The sequence below is a fragment of the Symphalangus syndactylus genome, chromosome 10 (genome assembly GCF_028878055.3).
Source record: "Symphalangus syndactylus isolate Jambi chromosome 10, NHGRI_mSymSyn1-v2.1_pri, whole genome shotgun sequence".
Taxonomy (NCBI): Eukaryota; Metazoa; Chordata; class Mammalia; order Primates; family Hylobatidae; genus Symphalangus; species Symphalangus syndactylus.
In genome coordinates this window covers 50,731,161-50,751,128 of record NC_072432.2, presented here as the reverse complement: position 1 = coordinate 50,751,128, position 19,968 = coordinate 50,731,161, and the positions used below count along the sequence as shown (strand labels likewise).

At 38.7% G+C, this 19,968-nt stretch overlaps 1 protein-coding gene across 2 annotated transcripts; it reads right to left on the bottom strand.

The window, feature by feature from the left end:
- Window positions 1-1,004: 1,004 nt before the first annotated feature.
- On the bottom strand, window positions 1,005-19,173 carry HSD17B13 (hydroxysteroid 17-beta dehydrogenase 13). Of its 2 annotated transcripts, XM_055296232.2 has the most exons (7): window positions 18,925-19,173; window positions 15,295-15,402; window positions 14,070-14,201; window positions 12,464-12,570; window positions 10,791-10,928; window positions 7,475-7,591; window positions 1,005-2,517 (listed from the first exon to the last, which is right to left on the bottom strand). In XM_055296232.2, the coding sequence occupies exons 1-7, from the start codon at window positions 19,132-19,134 to the stop codon at window positions 2,427-2,429; spliced, it is 903 nt and encodes a 300-aa protein (XP_055152207.1). In that variant the 5' UTR covers window positions 19,135-19,173; the 3' UTR covers window positions 1,005-2,426. The 2 variants fall into 2 exon arrangements, with proteins under 2 accessions (XP_055152207.1, XP_055152208.1); XM_055296233.2 differs by lacking the exon at window positions 15,295-15,402.
- Between the last annotated feature and the right edge of the window lie 795 nt (window positions 19,174-19,968).

The following is a 19,968-nucleotide window of genomic DNA, read 5'->3' as shown; positions in this document are numbered from 1 at the left end:
TTCTCTGAGCTTCATTCATAAAAGATTAAAACCAAAATAGAATTAAAATAAGAAGTTTTCTGCTTTGAACTTAACACTGGAATTCAAGAGGTTTTTATTTTTGTCAATATGTATGTAATAAAATATTTTTTAGTTGCCTGTGTGTGGTAATAGTTCTTCCGCAAAATGTTCTTTCTCAGAGTGCTCTTCCCTGACTCTACTACTTTAAATGCTCTCTGTCATATTTGCAGTCCCTTTATTGTTTGTCCCACCTAATAGAATGTGAGCTCTGTTAAGACAAGGAGTTTGCCTTATTCATAGATGTTTCCCTGGGCCTAGAACTTTGAGGGCACTCAGTATTTGTTAAATTAATATTTAAATAGATGAACTAAGAAATAATTGGAAACATCCTAAGTGCCTATCAAAAGGGAATGGTTAGAGTACCATTTTAGTACTGTGTACTCATGAAAAAAAATTGAATTCTCTATACTGAAACAAAGAGCTGTTTGTGATAAGTTGGTAAGTTAAAAAAAGCAAGTTACAGAACATAATGTATAGTATGAAACTACTGATGTGACCCATGCAATAGGAATATAATGTATTTGTCATGCATATGCATCAGTAAACGACTGGAAGATTGTGCATTGACAGCGTGACCTCTGGGAAATGGGATTGCTGGGGGTAAGCTTCTATTTTTTACTTTCCATGTTTCTCTTTTGAATTTTTGTAACCATACTTTAAAAATAATACATTTTACTCATAAATTTCTTGATTATAAGGCAAGAAATTAAAAGAATATTATGAACAAAAATTATTGCCGGTGACTAAGAAAAAAATTCGAAACAATAGCACTATGCTTAATGTCACACATAGAAAGGGTTCAGTAAGTTTCAGTTGATAAACCAGCACTCCTGCTGTCAAAGAAACCAGAGTTGAGAAAACCCCTGGATTCATTTAATATCTACCAGATCTAGCTGTTACCATCCACATCCTTGGTTCTTGAAGGACACTCACAGAGACAGAGATTAGAAGTCAAACGTTTTATTTTATAACTACAAGAGGTTATTTTTTTAAAGCATAATGACATATTTATTTTTAGTGAATTGTTTTTGTTAGTGACTTTTAAAAAATCATTTGTTTTTAATAAAAACAAGAGGATAGTCCACACAAAAGCATTCTATAATATATGTGAAAAACACACAGAGCAAGATTAGTCTTGATGTAGTGGGAGTCAGATTATTTTTTCTATTAAAAAAAAAAAAAAGGCCGGGCGCGGTGGCTCACACCTGTAATCCCAGCACTTTGGGAGGCCGAGGTGGGTGGATCATGAGGTCAGGAGATCGAGACCATCTTGGCTAACATGGTGAAACCCCGTCTCTACGAAAAATACAAAAAATTAGCTGGGCGTGGTGGTGGGCGCCTGTAGTCCCAGCTACTCGGGAGGCTGAGGCAGGAGAATGGCGTGAACCCAGGAGGCGGAGCTTGCAGTGAGCTGAGATCACGCCCTGCCCTCCAGCCTGGGCGACAGAGCGAGACTCCATCTCAAAAAAACAAAAACCAAACCAAAACAAAACAAAAAAACCTTTCTTTCTTCTTTTTCTTCTCTTGGATCCATTGTTTGTTATGGAATAGCCAGTACAGTTCCTTTTCCTGTGTTAGCTTTAATTTTTGAGCCTAAAATTGTCTAAACATCTCTGGGACCAAAGATATATGAAAACATAAATTACAAAGAAAGAGGTTATCATGGGGCTAGAACTTAAAATTCTCAGATTTAAAACAGAGTTGGTCACCTTTCGTAATGTATCTTATAAGATGATAAAAAGGGAGGAAATATAGAGGGTTCACTTTTGGTGGACTTAAGAGTTGTACAGAAGACAGAATCAAGCAATGAAGTCCAGAATAGAGTTACACTGTTTTGGGATGATGAAAAAGGAAGAGGCTAGGGAAATCTTTCAAATGCTGAATCTTAAAATATGTCCAGGTTGAGATAAAGCTGCCTGCTGAAATTTGATCTCTTAGCTGTGCACTCATTTTGTGTTCTTGTTGATATTCTGTGGCATGGCTACAGATTGGAATGCTACTTGAACAGTCTTAAACCTTCCCTGTGTAAATAAGTTCTCTTCGTATTTACTTTTAGGGAGGTAGCTTTTGTCCACCTTTAAATGGAAAAATAAAATATCTTAAAGAAAACCTTTTAAGTATGTTTATGTAAGCATAGACGTTTTTAAGAGGCATGAAAGGAAAAACAGACCTATTAAAAACTACGTTAATATTCTTGAGAAACAGGAAGACAGGTAATTAATGTTGTTCATTTGACTGCTGCTAGTGCCAAACCAATGTTTTTAATATTAACAGGACTGAAAAAATGTGAAATAAAGCTTTGTAGCATTGATTCTAAACTATTCATATCATTATCATGCATACATCTCTGGCTGGAGCTTATTTATTCATTTCATTTTGATTTTGTGGCCAACCACTGCTTCGAATTGAATATTCTGCATACGATTTAAAATCGCTGAGGCGCGTTCAGGAAGAAACCTGTACAAAAAGGAAAAAAAAATTGAAAAATTTTCCATTTAAAATCTTTGACAACAGAGTTCTTTTTTTGGTCATTTAGAATACGCTGAGAGTTATCTGGTTTGCGTTTAATTTTCCTCCGTTCTTTTCTTCCCTTGCAACCACCTCTCTTTTACGTGTGCATCTTTCTTTCTTTTCTTTTTTTTTTTTTTGATGTAACTTCACAGTGGACTTCATTAGGAAAAGTGTAAAAACATTCAAATTCATAAAATTTAAATGAGACAGTAAAATTATGCCTTGTGGCTATAGTAATTGCTATAGTAATCACAAGTAAGGTAAAGTCTAAATTATTGCCTAAATACAGAGGTTGCGGTGAGCCGAGATCACGCCATTGCACTCCAGCCTGGGCGACAAGAATGAAACTCCATCTCAAAATAAATAAATAAATACATAAATAATTGCCTAAACAAACACTATTTTGTCAGGCTTCTGCAGCAAGCTCAAGGCAGAAAACATTGCAGTTATTAGAAGTCAGCCCAATTATGAATCTGCATGTGAAGCTGGAAGAAAGGGAAAAAAAGTGTGTTCTGATGACAGCATCAAGACATTCTAGCCTGCAAAAAAGTAACTTTATTAACGTCTTGCAGCAGAGTACATTAATAATTGTAACCATGCATTAAAACTCTCATTTCATGTCAAAAATAGAGTAATCAGTTTTCCTCATGATTTATGTTTTACTGAATTTCGTATGGTTCGTCCCTCTGAAAATGTTTTTGGGAACATTCCCTCTCCAGGGAGTGCATCCTAAGATACCCAGGTTGCTTAACACGGGTCATCTTTGGTCATTTTAAATCAGTCAATCTGTCTGAACCCAGGTGTGCACCTTTGTAATATTCATAGTTCAAATTGTATGCAAATATAAATAAAGCACTGATACATACCACTCTTCTCACTCTCTTATCTGATATGAGTAAAGATCTAAAACTGAAGGTCTGAGCTCACTGCTGAAACTGCTGATTAATCTTGATGCTAAAAGCTCACCAAGAGACACCACCAGAATCCATTCCATGCAAGCCTTCAACTCTCCTTTACTATTTACTGAATATCTATTATGCACTCTATAATAAGGTAAACTAAAGTACTTAAAAAATAGCTATTGTCTTTGATATTGTTTAGCTGATAGGCTAAAACGGTCATCTTAAAACAATTATTGAAAAATATCAGCCATCTAGATTTAAGGGCTATAACTGGAAGGAGGATTCACATGGGCTGGGATAGTGGAGGAAAGCTTCAAAAGGACAACTGATGTCCAGGAATGCATAAGAGATGAGTAGGCAGATGAAAGGAAGAGAGTAGCTGGCCCAGTGGCTCACACCTGTAATCCCAGCACTTTGAGAGACATAGGTGGGCAGATCATGAGGTCAGGAATTCGAGACCAGCTTGACCAACATGGTGAAACCCTGTCTCTACTAAAAATACAAAAAAATTAGCCAGTCGTGGTGGCACATGCCTGTAATCCCAGCTACTCAGGAGGCTGAGGCAGGAGAATCGCTTGAACTCGGGAGGCGGAGGTTACAGTGAGCCGAGATCAAGCCACTGCACTCCAGCCTGGGCAACAGAGTGAGACCCAATCTAAAAAAAAAGGAAGACAGTATGTGAATGTAAAGAGACAGAAATAACATTCTGCAAAGAAAGTCATATTGAAAATCACTTTGGTATTGTTGACTAATGCAAGATTTACTTCCTTGTTTTGGGGGTAGGTGAGTGAAAGATGGGGGAATGAGCAAAGGGGCAGGGAAGATCTGGCTGAAAGAAGGACAAGGATAAGAAGAGAGCTCATGTGGCCCTTTTAACTATCCTCACAAAGAAACCTTCATGCTAGTAATTGCATCTGCTCATAAAATTGTGTCTCTCTGTAAAAGGAATTAATTGCAAAGAAGATTAACAATATATACCTGTTGCCTAGTTACAAACCACCATGACAGCTTCAAAGGATATAAAAGACTTTGAGACTCTTGTTTATTTTACTGGGATACTATTCTCCAACTCAGGCAGAATAATTATTTCTATCACCTTGGTCATATGCATGTATATGCATGTACATATGCATGTAATTTTCAGTATTAGTATGACTTGCTTTGGGCCCCAAGAGAGTAGGCCCAAACTCACTTCCTACAGTGCTTAGTACCAAGACATTAATTTAGTCAACTTTTATTTTTTTTCATTTTTTTTAAATTTATTTTTCCGAGACAGAGTCTCCTGTTGCCCAGGCTGGAGTGCAGTGGCACAATCTCGGTTTACTGCAATCTCTGCCTTCCGGGTTCAAGCGATTCTCCTGCAAGTGCCTGGTATTGCAGGTGCAGGCCACTATGCCTGCTAATTTTCATATTTTTAATAGAGCTGAGGTTTCACCATGTTGGCCAGGCTGGTCTCGAATGCCTGACCTCAAGTGATCTGCCTGCTGTGGCCTCCCAAAGTGCTGGGATTACAGGCTTGAGACACTACACCCAGCCTAGTCAACTCTCGAGATGATGTTGCTTGGGGGTCAAGGTTCTCCTTTTGTTATCTCAAGTCAGTCTATTTAAGCTAAAACAAAATACTGAAATTGATACACCAATGCAGTTTGTACCCTGTTTTCAAATTGTTCTATTTCAAGTTTGTTCATAGTTTATATGGATTTGTTTCAAAAAGGTCCAAGGCTTATGAAGTTAGTATAGTTATCTTCTCACTCATACAATTTCAATTTAGAAACTGCTCCTCAGAAGAAAGCTGAGAGAGTATTTCCTCTGGGAAATTGTCGCTGTTGCTATTTCATATAAATTCTGTTCTCTAAGACTTTAACATTTGAAGTCTATACCTTTTCAGTGACAGGGGCTTTGTTTGTATTACATTATTTTATTCTTATAGCATCCTTATAAAGAAGATATTATCAGCATATTCATTTGGCCGGGTGCAGTGGCTCATGCCTGTAATCCCAGCACTTTGGGAGGCCAAGGCAGGAGGACTGCTTGAGGCCAGGCATTCAAAACCTTTGTTGCCTGGGCAACAAAGTGAGACTGTCTCTACTAAATAAATAAATAGGCTGGGCTTGGTGGCTCAAGCCTGTAATCCCAGCACTTTGGGAGGCCGAGGCGGGCGGATCTCCAGGTCAGGAGATCGAGACCATCCTGGCTAACACGGTGAAACCCCGTCTCTACTAAAAAAAAAAAAAAAAAAAAAAGCCGGGCATGGTGGCAGGCACCTGTAGTCCCAGCAGCTAGGGAAGCTGAGGCAGGAGAATGGCGTGAACCCAGGAGGTGGAGCTTGCAGTGAGCCAAGATTGTGCCACTGCACTCCAGCCTGGGCAACAGAGCGAGACTCTGAGCCAAGATTGTGCCACTGCACTCCAGCCTGGGCAACAGAGCGAGACTCTGTCTCAAAAAAATAAATAAATAAATGAATAAATAAGACATTCTAAAGACATTAAAAGGATAATAAGGGAATGTTACCTACAAGTTTATGCCAAAGAAATTCTACAACTTAGATGAAATGGACAAATTCCTTGAAAGACACACATTACCAAGAATTAATAAGTAAATTGAATAGCCATGTAGCTATTAAAGAAATTAAATTTGTAATTAAAAACTTTCCCATAAAGACAATTAGAGGCCCAGGAATCTACCAAAAAAAAAATAAAAAAAAGCTTGTCGAGTTTAGCAAACAAAAAGTTTAGCAATTTAGCAAGACTGCAAAATATGAGATCAAATTACAAAAATCCAATATATACTGACAACAAACAATGGGAAATATAAAATTTTTTTAAATGCCATTTGCATTAGCATCAAAAACCGTGAAATAGGGCTGGGCATGATGGCTCATGCCTGTAATCCCAGCACTTTGGGAGCCTGAGGCAGGTGGATCACATGAGGTCAGGAGTTCGAGACCAGCCTTGCCAACACGGTGAAACCCTGTCTCTACTACAAATACAAAAAATTAGTTGGGCGAGGGGGCAGGTGCCTGTAATCCCAGCTACTTGGGAGGCTGAGGCAGGAGAATCACTTGAAGCTAGGAGGCAGAAGTTGCAGTGAGCCAAGATCACGCCACTGCACTCCAGCCTGGGCAACAAGGGTGAAATTCTGTCTCAAAAAAAAAAAAAAAAAAAAAGAAAGAACCCGTGAAATACTTTGGAATAAATCTGACAAAATATGTGCAAGACTTAAACACCAAAATCTACAAAATACAATTTAAAGATTTAAAGATTTTGAAGAAGATTGAAAAAAATAGATATTATGTTCTTGGATTAGAAAACTCAATATTGTTGATACGTCAATTCTCCCCAATTGATCTGCAGATTCAGTGCAATCCCAACCAAACTTCCAGCAGACTTTAAAAAATGGAGTCTTTATTATTAACTACTTCACTATATTGCATTCTTTTTAAACTGTGTTTCCTTTAGTTAGAATAGTCTTCAGCAAAGTTTGGGCAGAGACGGTAGATTTGGTAGAGAAAATGAATCATTCTCTTTTTATAGACTGGGTAGGAAAATAACAGAGGAAACAACTGTTCTCCCCAGGGATGGAGAGTTTCCATGCCATTTTTCACAACTGAAAGATGCTGCATAATAATAGCTCTATTGGACCAGGCATGGTGGCTCATGCTCGTAATCCTGGCACTTTAGGAGGCCAAGACAGGAGGATAACTTGAGGTCAGGAGTTCGAGTCCAGCCTGGTCAACATGGGGAAACCCTGTCTCTATCAAAAAATACAAAAATTAGCTGGGTGTGATGTGGTAGCACACAGCTATAGTCCCAGTTACTTGGGGGTCTAAGGCACGAGAATTGCTTGAACCCAGGAGGCGGAGGTTGCAGTGAGCCAAGATCATGCCACTGCAACCACTGCAATCCAGCCAGGGTGACAGAGTGAGACTGTCTAAAAAAAAAAAAAAAAAAAAAAAAGCTCTACAGGTGTTTTAGTATTTGGGTGTTCTGTGCTGTACTTACTTGTGTAGTCTCAGAAAGATATTGATATATGATGGAACAAAAATCATTTTCTTATTGGTAAGTATTCCATCTATCAGACTTCTTACAACTTCATCTGTCTCCAATACAGGCCATAATCTGTGATTGAAAAGAGGAAAATATTATTTTTATTTTTTAAAATTTTAATTTTATAAGTAAATGATGGCAGGAAAATTATCCTATATTTTTACTAAATTTAGAATGAAGATTTAAAATATGCCAGGATTGGCTGCATTAATGCCACCCTACCCACTTCCCCCACATCCCATGTTGATGTTTTGTTGTCAGAAACTTATACTTTCATATCCAGTAGGTGTGTTTCATAGCTCACTTAGTCAAAATACCAAAATGGTGGCAAGGCATTAGATGGTAAGGAGTAGAGGAGCCAGACAAGAAAGAGGAATGGCTAGGATTAATCATGGGACAGGAAGGAAACATCTGACATCTCAAAGCCTGTTAGATGCAAGGAGAAAATTCTATAGCTAAGTATACTTTCTTTCTTGTGGAGGTATTCCATAAAGCTGGATTGTTTTGAGGTCGTCATTTTGTCAGAGGCGTTTAAATCAGAGCAACTCCATCTTGAATAGGGTCTGGGTAAAATAAGGCTGGCACCTACTGGGCTGCATTCCCAGGAAGTTAAGGCATTCTTTGTCACAGGATGAGATAGGAGGTTGGTACAAGATTCAGGTCATAAAGACCTTGTTGATAAAATAGGGTGCAGTAAAGAAGCCGGCCAAAACCCACCAAAATCAAGATGGTGATGAAAGTGACCGCTGGTTGTCCTCACTGCTCATTATAAGCTAACTATAGTACATTAGCAAGCTAAGAGACACTTCCACCAGCACTATGACAGTTTACAAATACCACGGCAATGGCAGGAAGTTACCCTATATGGTCTAAAAAGGGGAGGAAATCTCAGTTCTGGGAAGTGCTCACCCCTTTCCCGGAAAACTCATGAATAATCCACCCCTTGTTTAGCATATAATCAAGAAGTAACTCTAAATATCCTTGGTGGAGCAGCTCAAGCCATTCTTCTCCATGGAGTAGCTGTTCTCTACTCCTTTACTTTCCTAATAAACTTGCTTTTGCTTTGCACTGTGGCCTTGCCCCGAATTCTTTCTTGTGAGAAATCTAAGAACCCTCTCTTGGGGTCTGGATTGGGACTCCTTTCCGGTAAGAATTTCGTATTTGAGATTCACCTCTGACTTGCCTATCCTGCAGTTTAATGAGAATTTAAGAGGGGCCCAAGGAGTATGACAACTGGAGGTATGACCTTCCTTATACCGAAGGCTGTGTACATGTATTCTTGAGAAATATTCATAAACATAGGCTTAGTGTAGAATTGTCTGTTAGTGCAAGATGATGACAGAAAAATGGATTTAAAATGTTTTATTCAAATTAAGATGTCCAGGCATGGACTGAACAGCCTCGGCTGGGTGAGGAGTTAGGGAACCAGCGAATGTTAAAACTTCATTCCCTGGGATGATCTGCGGTTTGCTGAAGATTATTATGTGATTGAGTTCTCCACTGCATTGAATAGCAAGCCAACAGAGAGTAATATGAATCAATACATTTCTAAATTACTCTGTTCTGCCCTTTCTCTCCCTGATTTCATCTACATGGATCCAACAACCCAGCCTCGGAGCCAAGTGTGACATTACATATCAATGCCTTAGCCCTTACTAAGGAAATTCACAATCTAGCAACCTCTATAAAACCAATCCCAAATATTTAGCACTGCCTGTGTCTGCCCCCAAGTTAGCCCCCAGGAACCCTGTACCCAGAGTTCCATTATCCTTACTCCCCTCATCTATCATGCCTTCCCCAAGCATGGCAGGATACCCTTAGGAAAGGTCATGGTACACTAAGCCTGAATGCCTACCAAGAGGGTTTTTATTGGGTCCAATTCCTTGTCTAAGAAAACAGTCAGGAGTTGCAATAGTACTATAGTATTTACTTACATATGGCATACTTAGTAAGTACTGTGAGACAAGGTAGCAAACGTAAGAAGCCACGTTTACTCACTTCTGCCTGTCAGCATAATTTCACAAAGTCCCTGACTCTGTGACAATGTGCAGCTCTCTGGAAGGATGCTTTGAAGACAATACAGGATAGAGCACATGGCCCCCACTACCAGAACGTCCAACTGAACCTCTCTAAAGGGCTGCTCTCAGGCTATAGGCCTCCATCTGTAGTCTTCAGTAAGGCTTCTAAATAAAACTAACACCTTTAATTCTTTAAAAACTTATTTTTTTGGCCGGGCGCAGTGGCTCACTCCTATAATCCCAGCATTTTAGGAGGCCGAGGCAGGTAGGACACCTGAGATCAGGAGTTCGAGACCAGCCTGGCCAACATGGTGAAACCCCGTCTCTACTAAAAATACAAAAATTAGCCAGGCGTGGTGGTGGGCACCTGTAATCCCAAATACTCAGGAGGCTGAGGAAGGAGAATTGCTTGATCCCAGAAGGCAGAGGTTGTGGTGAGCTGAGATCGCGCCACTGTACTCCAGCCTGGGTGACAGAGTGAGACTCTGTCTCAAAAAAAACAAAAACAAAAACAAAAAGTTTTTTTTCTTTAGTCAACAGTACCTATGGTCTAACACCATGAAGGACTCCAGTGGCAGGGAGTGACTCCAGCTGCAGAGACCACACAGCTAACTCAGGCTGTAAGAGTCAGTATCCTCAAATGAGGCGGCACTCAACAGAGAATTGTTTAGTTCTTTTCAATGAATATATTTAGGATTAATTCCCTTCCAGTAAAAAATTGGTTTTGAATCATTAAGCTTAGTATATTTTGTTAACCTGCAGCAGAATATATACTAGGATTAGAAAAATTTGTTAAGCAGATGGCTTAATTTTCGGGTCCTTATCCACACCTTCCTGCTTTTTTCTTCTCCTTTCAGGACTAATTTTTCTTCTTTTGTGATCTCAAATCTTGTCTCACCAGAGACAAGAGTTCTTGCAGAAATTCACCTTAACTAAGGAGCTAGATAATCAATTTGTTTGCTGGTCCTTGGAACATGTGCATTTTAAAGACAGGGTGGTAACAGTGATCAAATATATGTGCTTTTTCCTGGACACAAATAAATACCCCAGTTCATTGGTGGCTGATCATTCCTGCTAGTCCCCAATGTGTTTTTCCCCTTTATTCCTTTAATTTCAACATAATAATATAAATAAGAAAAAATATTTTTCCTTTTTCATTTTCTTCTATTAGTTGGCCTGCCTAAACATTTCTCATTAGTTTTCATATCAATTTATCATACCACAGTCCCATTCTAATTTGATTTTGACCTTACCTTGTGCTTGGATTTTTGGTGAACCCAGTATTCACAAAAACTGGGCAGAGACATGAGGTTTTGATACCAGTTTTTCCCAAGGCCTGAAGTTCTGATGTCAGACCTCTGTGAAAGCCAACAGCAGCAAATTTGCTGGAACTGTAAGAGAATTATTAAGCATTGTTAGCTAAGGGAGAGTGAAACCAATCCTCAGCTTTCTGTGAGAAGGTGGTATCATTTGGCTTAAGAACAAGTAGAAGCCAAAAATCAGCCACTTGTGATTTTTCCGAGAGTATAAATGGCAATTCATTTTCATTTTCTTACATGATTAAGCAGAATCGTGAACGTATCTCATTTCTTAAACAACAATGATAACAAAATAACAAAAATAACTCTATTGATTGGCTTAATGTTCAGTTTTCCATCCTACATGTAAGGTTTTTCCATTGAATCTTCAAACTGTTTTCTAATCAGTTTTTATTGCTGCTTTTATTTTGAAAAATATGAATCAGGAAAAATATATTTAGAAATTCTACAAAACTGATATCTGTGTTGACAGACTTCTGTAGGACTCTGCTCATTTCTCCTCTCTCTCTCAATAACTGAGTTATTCTCTTGACAATGGTTGACAGTTTTTCTCTTGACAATGGTTGCCACTTTGGCCTCTTAATTTTATCATGAGGATCTGGAGAAGAGTTTACAGGAAAGGATATTTGGCAAATACAGCAGTACATCCTTAAGGCCTCTCACCTCCTTCCCTTTATGTCTTTGGTGGTGCATGGAGTGTGGTATCTGCAACTTTTAGTCAGGTAGAGTCGTTTTCTCTCTCTCTCTCTCCCTCTCTCTCTCACACACACACACACACACACACTTTCATGGCACAAGCACACTGTAAAATGTTTTGATCCAGGGACCACTCTGATTGTCTTCTCTTGGGCACCAAGGCCATGACATAGACACGTGTTCATTTTAGCTTCTGTAGGTTTTGCTTCTTAGTCTGTGGGGTTTCTGTTTCTTATTCCAGGAAACAATGGAAACATGCTTGGCATTACTGTTTTCTCTCATTTTTCTACAGAGGAGTTTGCAGAAATCTAAAAATATCTTAAATATAATTACAACCTGGTTTCATTGTTTTAGAAAAAGTCATTAAAAAATCATTCTAAACTACTATAAATTTAAATTCTGTAAATCCAAATCACTCTGCTCTCAGCATTGTGATCTTGAGGCAGGAGAAGAGGGTCTGGAAGCAGGGAACATAAGGCCGATTCATGCTGACTTCCTAGAACTAAATCAAATGGAAACACTTCAGCTATGACAGGAAACATCCTCTCCATTTACATAGGGTGTACACTGAGTAAATGACTTTGTAACTTTAATTCATCCTCTTCATTGACATAGGGCATACACCAAGTAACCAGTGGAAACTTCTAGGGGGTATTTAAACCCCAGAAAATTCTGTAATTGGCTCTTGAGCCCCTGTGCTTGGGCCCACTCCCACCCTGCAGAGCGTACTTTCATTTTGAATAAATCTCTGCTTTTGTTGCTTCATTCTTTTCTGGCTTTGTTGGTGCGCTTTGTCCAATTCTTTATTCAAGATGCCGAGAACCAGGACACTCTCCAGTGGTAACAATTTGAAGTGTAATGCTCCCTTCAAAGTATAAAAATATATAACATGGCTGGCATGTGATACTTACCAATATGGGATGAGGTAAGGGATCACTTCGTGGCCGCACACTGAAGCCACTGTGACGATGTGGCCGTGATTTCTCTCCATCATCGATGGAAGAAGTGCTTTTGTGATCTTAACGATCATTGAAGAAAGAAGAAAGACAATGACACAGCCGTTAGGTTTCCAAATCAGGTAGTTTTATTTTTGTTAAGACAGAAGGGCATTTGAGAGAACTTATACAATGAAATAAAATACTTCCAAGCATTCCGTGATTAATTCTATACAAATGATAGAAATCAAGATACAAATTTATTGGTATGGTAAGCCCCATGCCAACATTAATCTCAGTACTCCCTCTCCTTCCCTTCAGAAGGAATCAAATAGATCCTTTTTTGGATATGTCATCTAACCAATATTAAGGGAAAAATTCGGAGTTTTCAGAACTAAAATTATTCCTTATGATAATTTGGTGTCATGTAATTTTTTGGTTTAGGGCTTTATCATTCTAATTAAAAGAGTGAAATCTTGTGTAACTGTATTAAGACAGTTGAGTAGTTAGTGTAAGCTGAGAGTTCTACACCACACTAATGCATCATGACTGAATTCACTGTCTCCCTATTTGTAATATTGTATATTATATGTCGATGTTACAGGAAACAAGTCTTTCTTTTTTTCCAAAACCTCTTTTGTGAGAAACATCAATAAAATTTTATAAGAATTTAATAAATCCTATGCAAATTCATAGAACTAGAACTCCCAACCCAAGCTACCCCCAAATTCCCAACCCATAGAAACTGTGAGAGAATAGTGAACATATATTGTTGCTTTAAACCACTAAGTTTTGTATAATTTGTTATGCAGCTATAGGTAACTAATGTATGAGGTCTCCATGTAGTTTGGTGGGCATGGGAGCCAATTCACATATGTGAGGAGCTGGTAAAGGTAAGGGGGACACATCTCTTTTTTTTTCTTCTTTCTTCTGGAATCCAGATTTGCCCTAGATTCTACACTAATATTGAGGCACTGGAAGATTAATCATAAAAATTTCTATACAAAGGCAGTTGAAGTTGATATTTCCATCTCCCACAAAACTAGCCAATTATATGAGGTCTGTATAGCTGCATTTCTCAGTTCCAGCACCCCATGGATCTAGAACTTGCCTCAGAGTCTCGTCCAAAAGTGTCCTCGACCCTACAGACATCCAAGTAATTACTTCTGATGTCCTTTCCATTCTAAAATTCCACAAAATGAGGACACATTACAAAATCACGGTGTGGAGGGAAATAAATGAAGTCACAAGTGAGAGCATTGAGAAAATGCGCACTGACAACCCTTAACCAACCTCCACAAACATTTGTTGAGCTCCTGCTACATGCCAAGCTTTGTGTCAGATACTGGTGGACAAGACATACCAAGTAGCTTACATTCTGGTGTGTTGTGTCCACTTAAATTCTGTGTCCTTGTGTCAGAGATTCTGTGGTTCTTCTACTCAAACAAATTTGATGATTCTTTTTTTTTTTTTTTTTTTTTTTGAGACGGAGTCCTGTCCAGAAGTATGTGAACTCCGTTATAAGTTTCATGTACCTTAAGAGAAGGTGCACAAATCAGAAATGTTTCTGACTCACACTCACCCAAAAATGTCCTAGGATGTTGACCTCAAATGTCTTGGTAATCTCTTCATCCTTGGTGCTGAGAAGATCAGCTGGATATACTGTCCCAGCATTATTCACCACGATTGTTACATCACCCACTTCTTTCTTCACCTTTTGAAATTGAAAGAACACTTTCATTGGGTATGTTATTCAAACTCAAAGTTTTGGGACCAATATAATCCAGAGATTAGAGTCTTTCTTCTACTGTATGAGGCCTCTCAGAGTTCAGGCAAGAAAGACTGTTGAGCTCAAATAGTGGAGGCCAAGGGAACACTGTCATAAAGGTGGGATAAACTGTTCTTTTAACATCTAAATTTCAGTACCCAGCACATCATGTTTTGCAAGTTTATCAGTAAAGTGAAATTAACATTTATGTTGATAAATTCCTACGTAAGTTCTGACCAAATATTTTTAAAGTGTTCCTTTTTAAAAAACGTGTTTTTCTTTAAACATTTTTTTTTTTTTTTTAGAGATAGGGTCTCACTATGTTGCCCAGGCTGGTCTTGAACTCTTGGTCTCATGTGATCCTTCCACCTTGGCCTCACAAAGTGCTGGGATTACATGTGTGAACCACCGCACCTGGTCTAAAGTGCTGGTTGAGAAATCCTGGTTTCATAACCTAATAACTACATGACCTGGGTCTGGCTTAACCTCTCTGAGTCATAATTTGCTTATCTGTAAAATGAAGTTTACAGAGTTATTGTAGGGACTAAATTAAAAAATGTAAAGTTTGCTGGAGTGCTTAGTTCATTGTGATTATTTGATATTTACTCTTTTAAAATAATTGTGATAATAATTATTAATATTACATTTTCTATAGAAGACTACATTAATACCAAAATAAAATCTCACAAGGGAAATAATTAAAGAGAAGACGGAATTACTGCAAAGTTAATAGGACTAAAGCAAAACTAGGAAGTGATCCATATTCCCTGATGATAAATCTTTTGTCAGTCACTCTGTGCCACTGCTCTCACTTCTGATCAGAATGAAATTGATTAATAATATGAATAATAATAATGGGCAGAGCTGAGTGGATTACATACAAGGAAAAAGTATATATCCTTCCTTGGTCACATAACTACTTCAGTTAGCAGCTAAAATCCAATTTAAATCAGACAGTCATAAAGAACTTTCTCATTTTCCATGTCAGCGTCCTAGGAAACAAAATCATCTGAGGAAATTTGTGAACCTGCAGTCTCACCTGATTTAGAGAGCGATAGATCTCTTCTCTGTTGCTGCAGTCTACCACATACGCATGCGCAGTGACGCCTAGTTTTCGGCACTCAGCTGCAGTTTCCTCCACACCACGCTGTAATTGGAAGAAACAAATTCCGAAAAAAGTGGAGGAGAAGACATTGGAGAAGAAACATTTTTAGAAGATTAACATGCGGCTAGGCGCGGTGGCTCACGTCTGTAATCCCAGCACTTTGGTTGGCCCAGGAGGGTGGATCACTTGAGGTCAGGAGTTTGAGACCAGCCTGGCCAACACGGTGAAACCCCGTCTCTACTAAAAATACAAAAAATTAGCCGGGCGTGGTGGTGGGAGCCTGTAATCCCAGCTACTCGGAAAGTTTAGACAGGAGAATCACTTGAACCCGGGAGGCGGAAGTTGCGGTGAGCTGAAATCATTCCATTGCACTCCAACCTGGGTGACAGAGTGGGACTTCGTCTCATAAAATAAAATAAAATAAAATAAAATAAATATTGGCCTCCTTATTTGTTAGAAAATTTCTTGACAGTGATTGCCTAGTTGCAATGAGATTACCTCTGCCTTTTCTGCCAGGGAATGCTCATATTAAAACCAAAGCAAATAAAACAAAACAAAACAAAATCCCTTCATGCTTTTTCCAGCTTTTCCTTTTGGTTGGAGGCTGTATAGTAGACAGTTTCTCTAAAGCAGGCTACTTTCAAACCTTGAAGAACATTCTTGAAAAACATTACTCTTCGTGGTGTCATGGAAGATGAATATGGAGAAGAAAGAAAAACTCAACCATTAATTTATCATACATTTGTTGAGCACCAACTATGTAATAGGCAGTAAAGTGCTAAGTAGCAATTCTAAACTAGTGGTAATGGTAAACTGTATGCCTCTGCCCATCATACTTTTCTCAATGATTCTGACTCATCCTCCTAGGAAGGAAGGGGAAAGAAGGCTCCTTATAGAAGAAGGACTTTCAAGGGAGACCATGCTGCTACTCTAGGAGATAAAATATTACATTCTTCAGGTGTTTGGGAGTGAGATGGGCAAGGCCACTGGATGGATTTCTCATTTATGTACCAAACTTGCCCATGACCATAGGACACGGAGACAGCAATTTACTTTCAGCCTAAATTCAAAGACCTCTTTCCTAAGATAAAATTGCTCTAATGTTTCTTGACTCACATTCTGGAAAATTATAATTATTTTCAAGTTTTGACATCAGATGACTTTTATAGAAAAGATTATAAGGTTTTAAAAATTATACTTTTCCATGCCACAATCTGTAAACTCTTCTCTGTGACAAAGAGGCAAGGATACCTGAAAAGCCCTATTCTTTGTGTATTGGGATGACAGTGGTGTTGCTGCTATTTAGGGCAGTCCTCGAATGAGTGGTCTCTGGGTCTTTTGTATTTCACTACTGTAGGCTAAACCCTGGAGCAGCAGCCTGAACTCCCCAAACATGGATGTTAGGACCCAGTCTCAAAGTCAGTATCCCCTCAATTAGCCTTTTGAGGGATTGCAGAAGAGTAAAAAAAGAATAGGAGAGTCTTTCACTGACTTAGTTGGTAGCTTGCTCCCTGCCAGATTGCATAAACCACACCATACTCTCTCATTTGTTTCTAGGTCAGTAGAGAGCATTAGTAACCAGAGCATTCATCATCAGATCTTTTGATTGAAGATTTAATTATTCTTCAGTCTTATAACTGAGCTAGACAATTACAAAATGTGAAGCCTTGTCTTTTTGTTAGCAAAACACTTGCTTTAGCTTAAACTCCAGTGTGTTTTTTGAACCGTATTCCCAAAGCAACAGTTTAGATTGCATAAGAGCCAAACTGCTACTGTGTCTCTCATCTCACAGGGCAAAAGGAGCCAGTTATGATGAAAACTCAGATAGCATCTTTCTCATCTAAAGGAGATCTGAGTTACATTACAGCCTTCGAGTGAATCATTCAGTAGCTTAAATGTTTAACCATGAAATTTAATGATTCAAAGAGAATTTTTGAGATTGGGTTACCCATTTTTCTTAAGTCTTTTTTTTTTTTTTTGAGACAGAGCCTGGCTCTATTGCCCAGCTTGGAGTGCAGTGATGCCATCATAGCTCATTGCAGCCTTGGCTTCCTGAACTGAAACGATCCTCCCACCTCAGCCTCCCGAGTGGCTGGGACTACGGGTGCGCATCACCACACCCAGCTAATTTTTGTATTTTTTGTAGAGATGGGGGTTTTGCTGTGCTGCCCAGGCTGGTCTCGAACTCCTGGGCTCCAGCAATCTGCCCACCTCGGCCTCCCAAAGTGTTGGTATTACAGGTGTGAGCCACTGCACCTGCCCTTAAGTCATTTTTAATACGACTTCCTTCTAATTTACTTTTCTCTTGTCTCTGGAAATTTTAAAATTAAAAAGAACTTAATAAATATAGCCCTTTCCCCAAAAATACACATCTGGAAACAGATTTGAAGGTTAGATTTCATCAAGCCCTTTTCATAGATTTATACTTATTTATATTTTTGGACAAATGCCTGAGAACAGCAGGCAACAATTTTCTCTATTTGTAAATTCTTGCTATCTTCCAGAAAGTTCATTCGAATTTCTTCAAAGACCAAACAGATGGCAAATCATTTTTATATACATCAACTCATCTATTATATAAATGCTCATATCTGTTAAATAAAAATGTAGTAGCTTTTTTGTATAGTATTCTTCACTATTCAGAAAAAAACAGAAAAGAATTAGTTCTCTAAGTTTAGGAGACATTTTAGGTTTCAACTAAACATGACAGCAAAGAACATGAGAAAGTAATAATATAATGGTAATTAAAACCTCACTGTAATTTGCGGAAAATGTGATTCTCAAGAAGTACTTCACAATTTTTCCAATCCTAAAATCCTGCAAACACTTTTCTGCGTATATTTTCATGGCCTTACCAGAATTTACAAGTTTAGAGAAAATGATACAAGATTTCAGTTCCTTCGGTTTTATTTGGTGTTGTTAATGTAGTGTTTCCAAGTAAGAACACAGGACAAATACTAATGTCCAAGGAAAGGCCTGACTCACTGCACACATATTTCATTTAACACAGTTATTGTTTATCATGTGCCAGGTATCGTTTATCATGTGCTAAGTGCTGAAAATATTACTTATTTAATCCTTTTGACTAGGGACTGGCAAACATTTTCTGTAAAGGGTCAGATAGTAAATATTTTAGGATTGTATTGCTTGTGCATAAGGGGAGGCACTAAAGGTTTCTGTTGCATGTTCTTCGTTTGACTTTTGTTTGTAGCTGTAATTTTCAGATCCCGTTCTTGCCCATCCCCTAAGTTATCATCCCCACTTCAGAGCCAAGAAAACAGGCTGAGAGATAATGTGTGACTTGCCTCATTTAGCAGCTTGGAAGGAGCCTGGCTTCTGAGTCTTTGCTATCAACCTGCACACCATGTCATAAAAATCGCTGCTTAGTTCTCAATTACTTTCCCTTCACCTAACTAACCTGACACATACACAGACTAAGGGACCAGGGAATTTATCAAACTTTGAAAAACAAAAATACAAAGATAAGTAGATGGTAAGTCAAATAATTCTTAAAATACATATCTTACTCTGTGACTTTAAAAAGTTGGAAGATGTGTACATTACCTTATTAATATCCCACAGAACCAGTATGCTCTGTCGTTTTGCAAATTCATAAGCAGTCTGCTTGCCTATTCCATGCCCAGCTCCAGTAATGAGAACAATCTCCCCAGCCACAGATTTTCTCCTCTGAGGAATGAAAAACTTCACCAACGACTCCAAGTAGGAGTAGATGATGGTGATCAGAAGCAGAAGGATTTCTAGGATGATGTTCATGGCTCTGCTCTGTCCTCCTCCTTCTGGTTCAGTCCCTGTATAGTCCTAGGGAGGAGGTACTGTCTACACAGAGCTCCAGGGAAGAGGTGTGTCCAGTTGTTAATGGGACTACCAGATAGAAGCCAGCTGTGGAAGCAGGCCTTGTTCACGTGTTCTAATGGGTTGGAAACACCTCAAATATGAAGTGATGCCAAGTGCTAACAGTAGTTTAGCTCACGTCAAGAGAACCCAAGAGAATGTGCTCTCTGGACTTGTTTATCTGAAAAGCAGTTATGTACTATATTTCACCTTGAAGTTTCACCTCTAGAAACAATTCTAGGAGCCAGGTGCAGTGGCTCACATCTGTAATCCCAGCACTTTGGGAGGCTGAGGCAGAGGATTGCTTGAGCCTGGGAGTTCGAGACCATTCTGGGCAACATAGTAAGACCCTGTCTCAAAAAAAAAAAAAAAAAAAAACTATAGAAAAAAATTAGCTGGATGTGGTGGCATGTGTCTGTACTCCCAGCTACCCAGGAGGCTGAGGCAGGAGGATTGCTTGAGTCCAGGAGTTCGTGGTGCAGTGAGCTGTGATTGTGCCACTGCACTCCAGCCTAGGCAACAGAACAAGGCCTGGTCTAAAAAAAAAAGAAAAATAATTCTGGAGATACTGCATCAGCTAATGATCTGTTGGTATCTTTCTGGAAATTGTTTCCTTTTTTAAATAGGGAAAAGGAGAATGTAGAGATAAGCTTAAAGAAACTTAGATAAAGTCTGAATGAACCCAGCTTAGCTATTTGATTCATTTATTCACAAAAGCTCAGCATCAATATTTCAACTGGCTAATTATTTTACACG

Coding starts and splice junctions, on each gene's coding strand:
- HSD17B13 (XM_055296232.2), bottom strand. CDS start 19,134: ATGAACATCATCCTAGAAATCCTTCTGCTTCTGATCACCATCATCTAC. Junction 15,403..18,924: donor TTCTGTGGGATATTAATAAG/GTAATGTACACA, acceptor TTCCAATTACAG/CGTGGTGTGGAGGAAACTGC. Junction 14,202..15,294: donor TCTATCGCTCTCTAAATCAG/GTGAGACTGCAG, acceptor CAATTTCAAAAG/GTGAAGAAAGAAGTGGGTGA.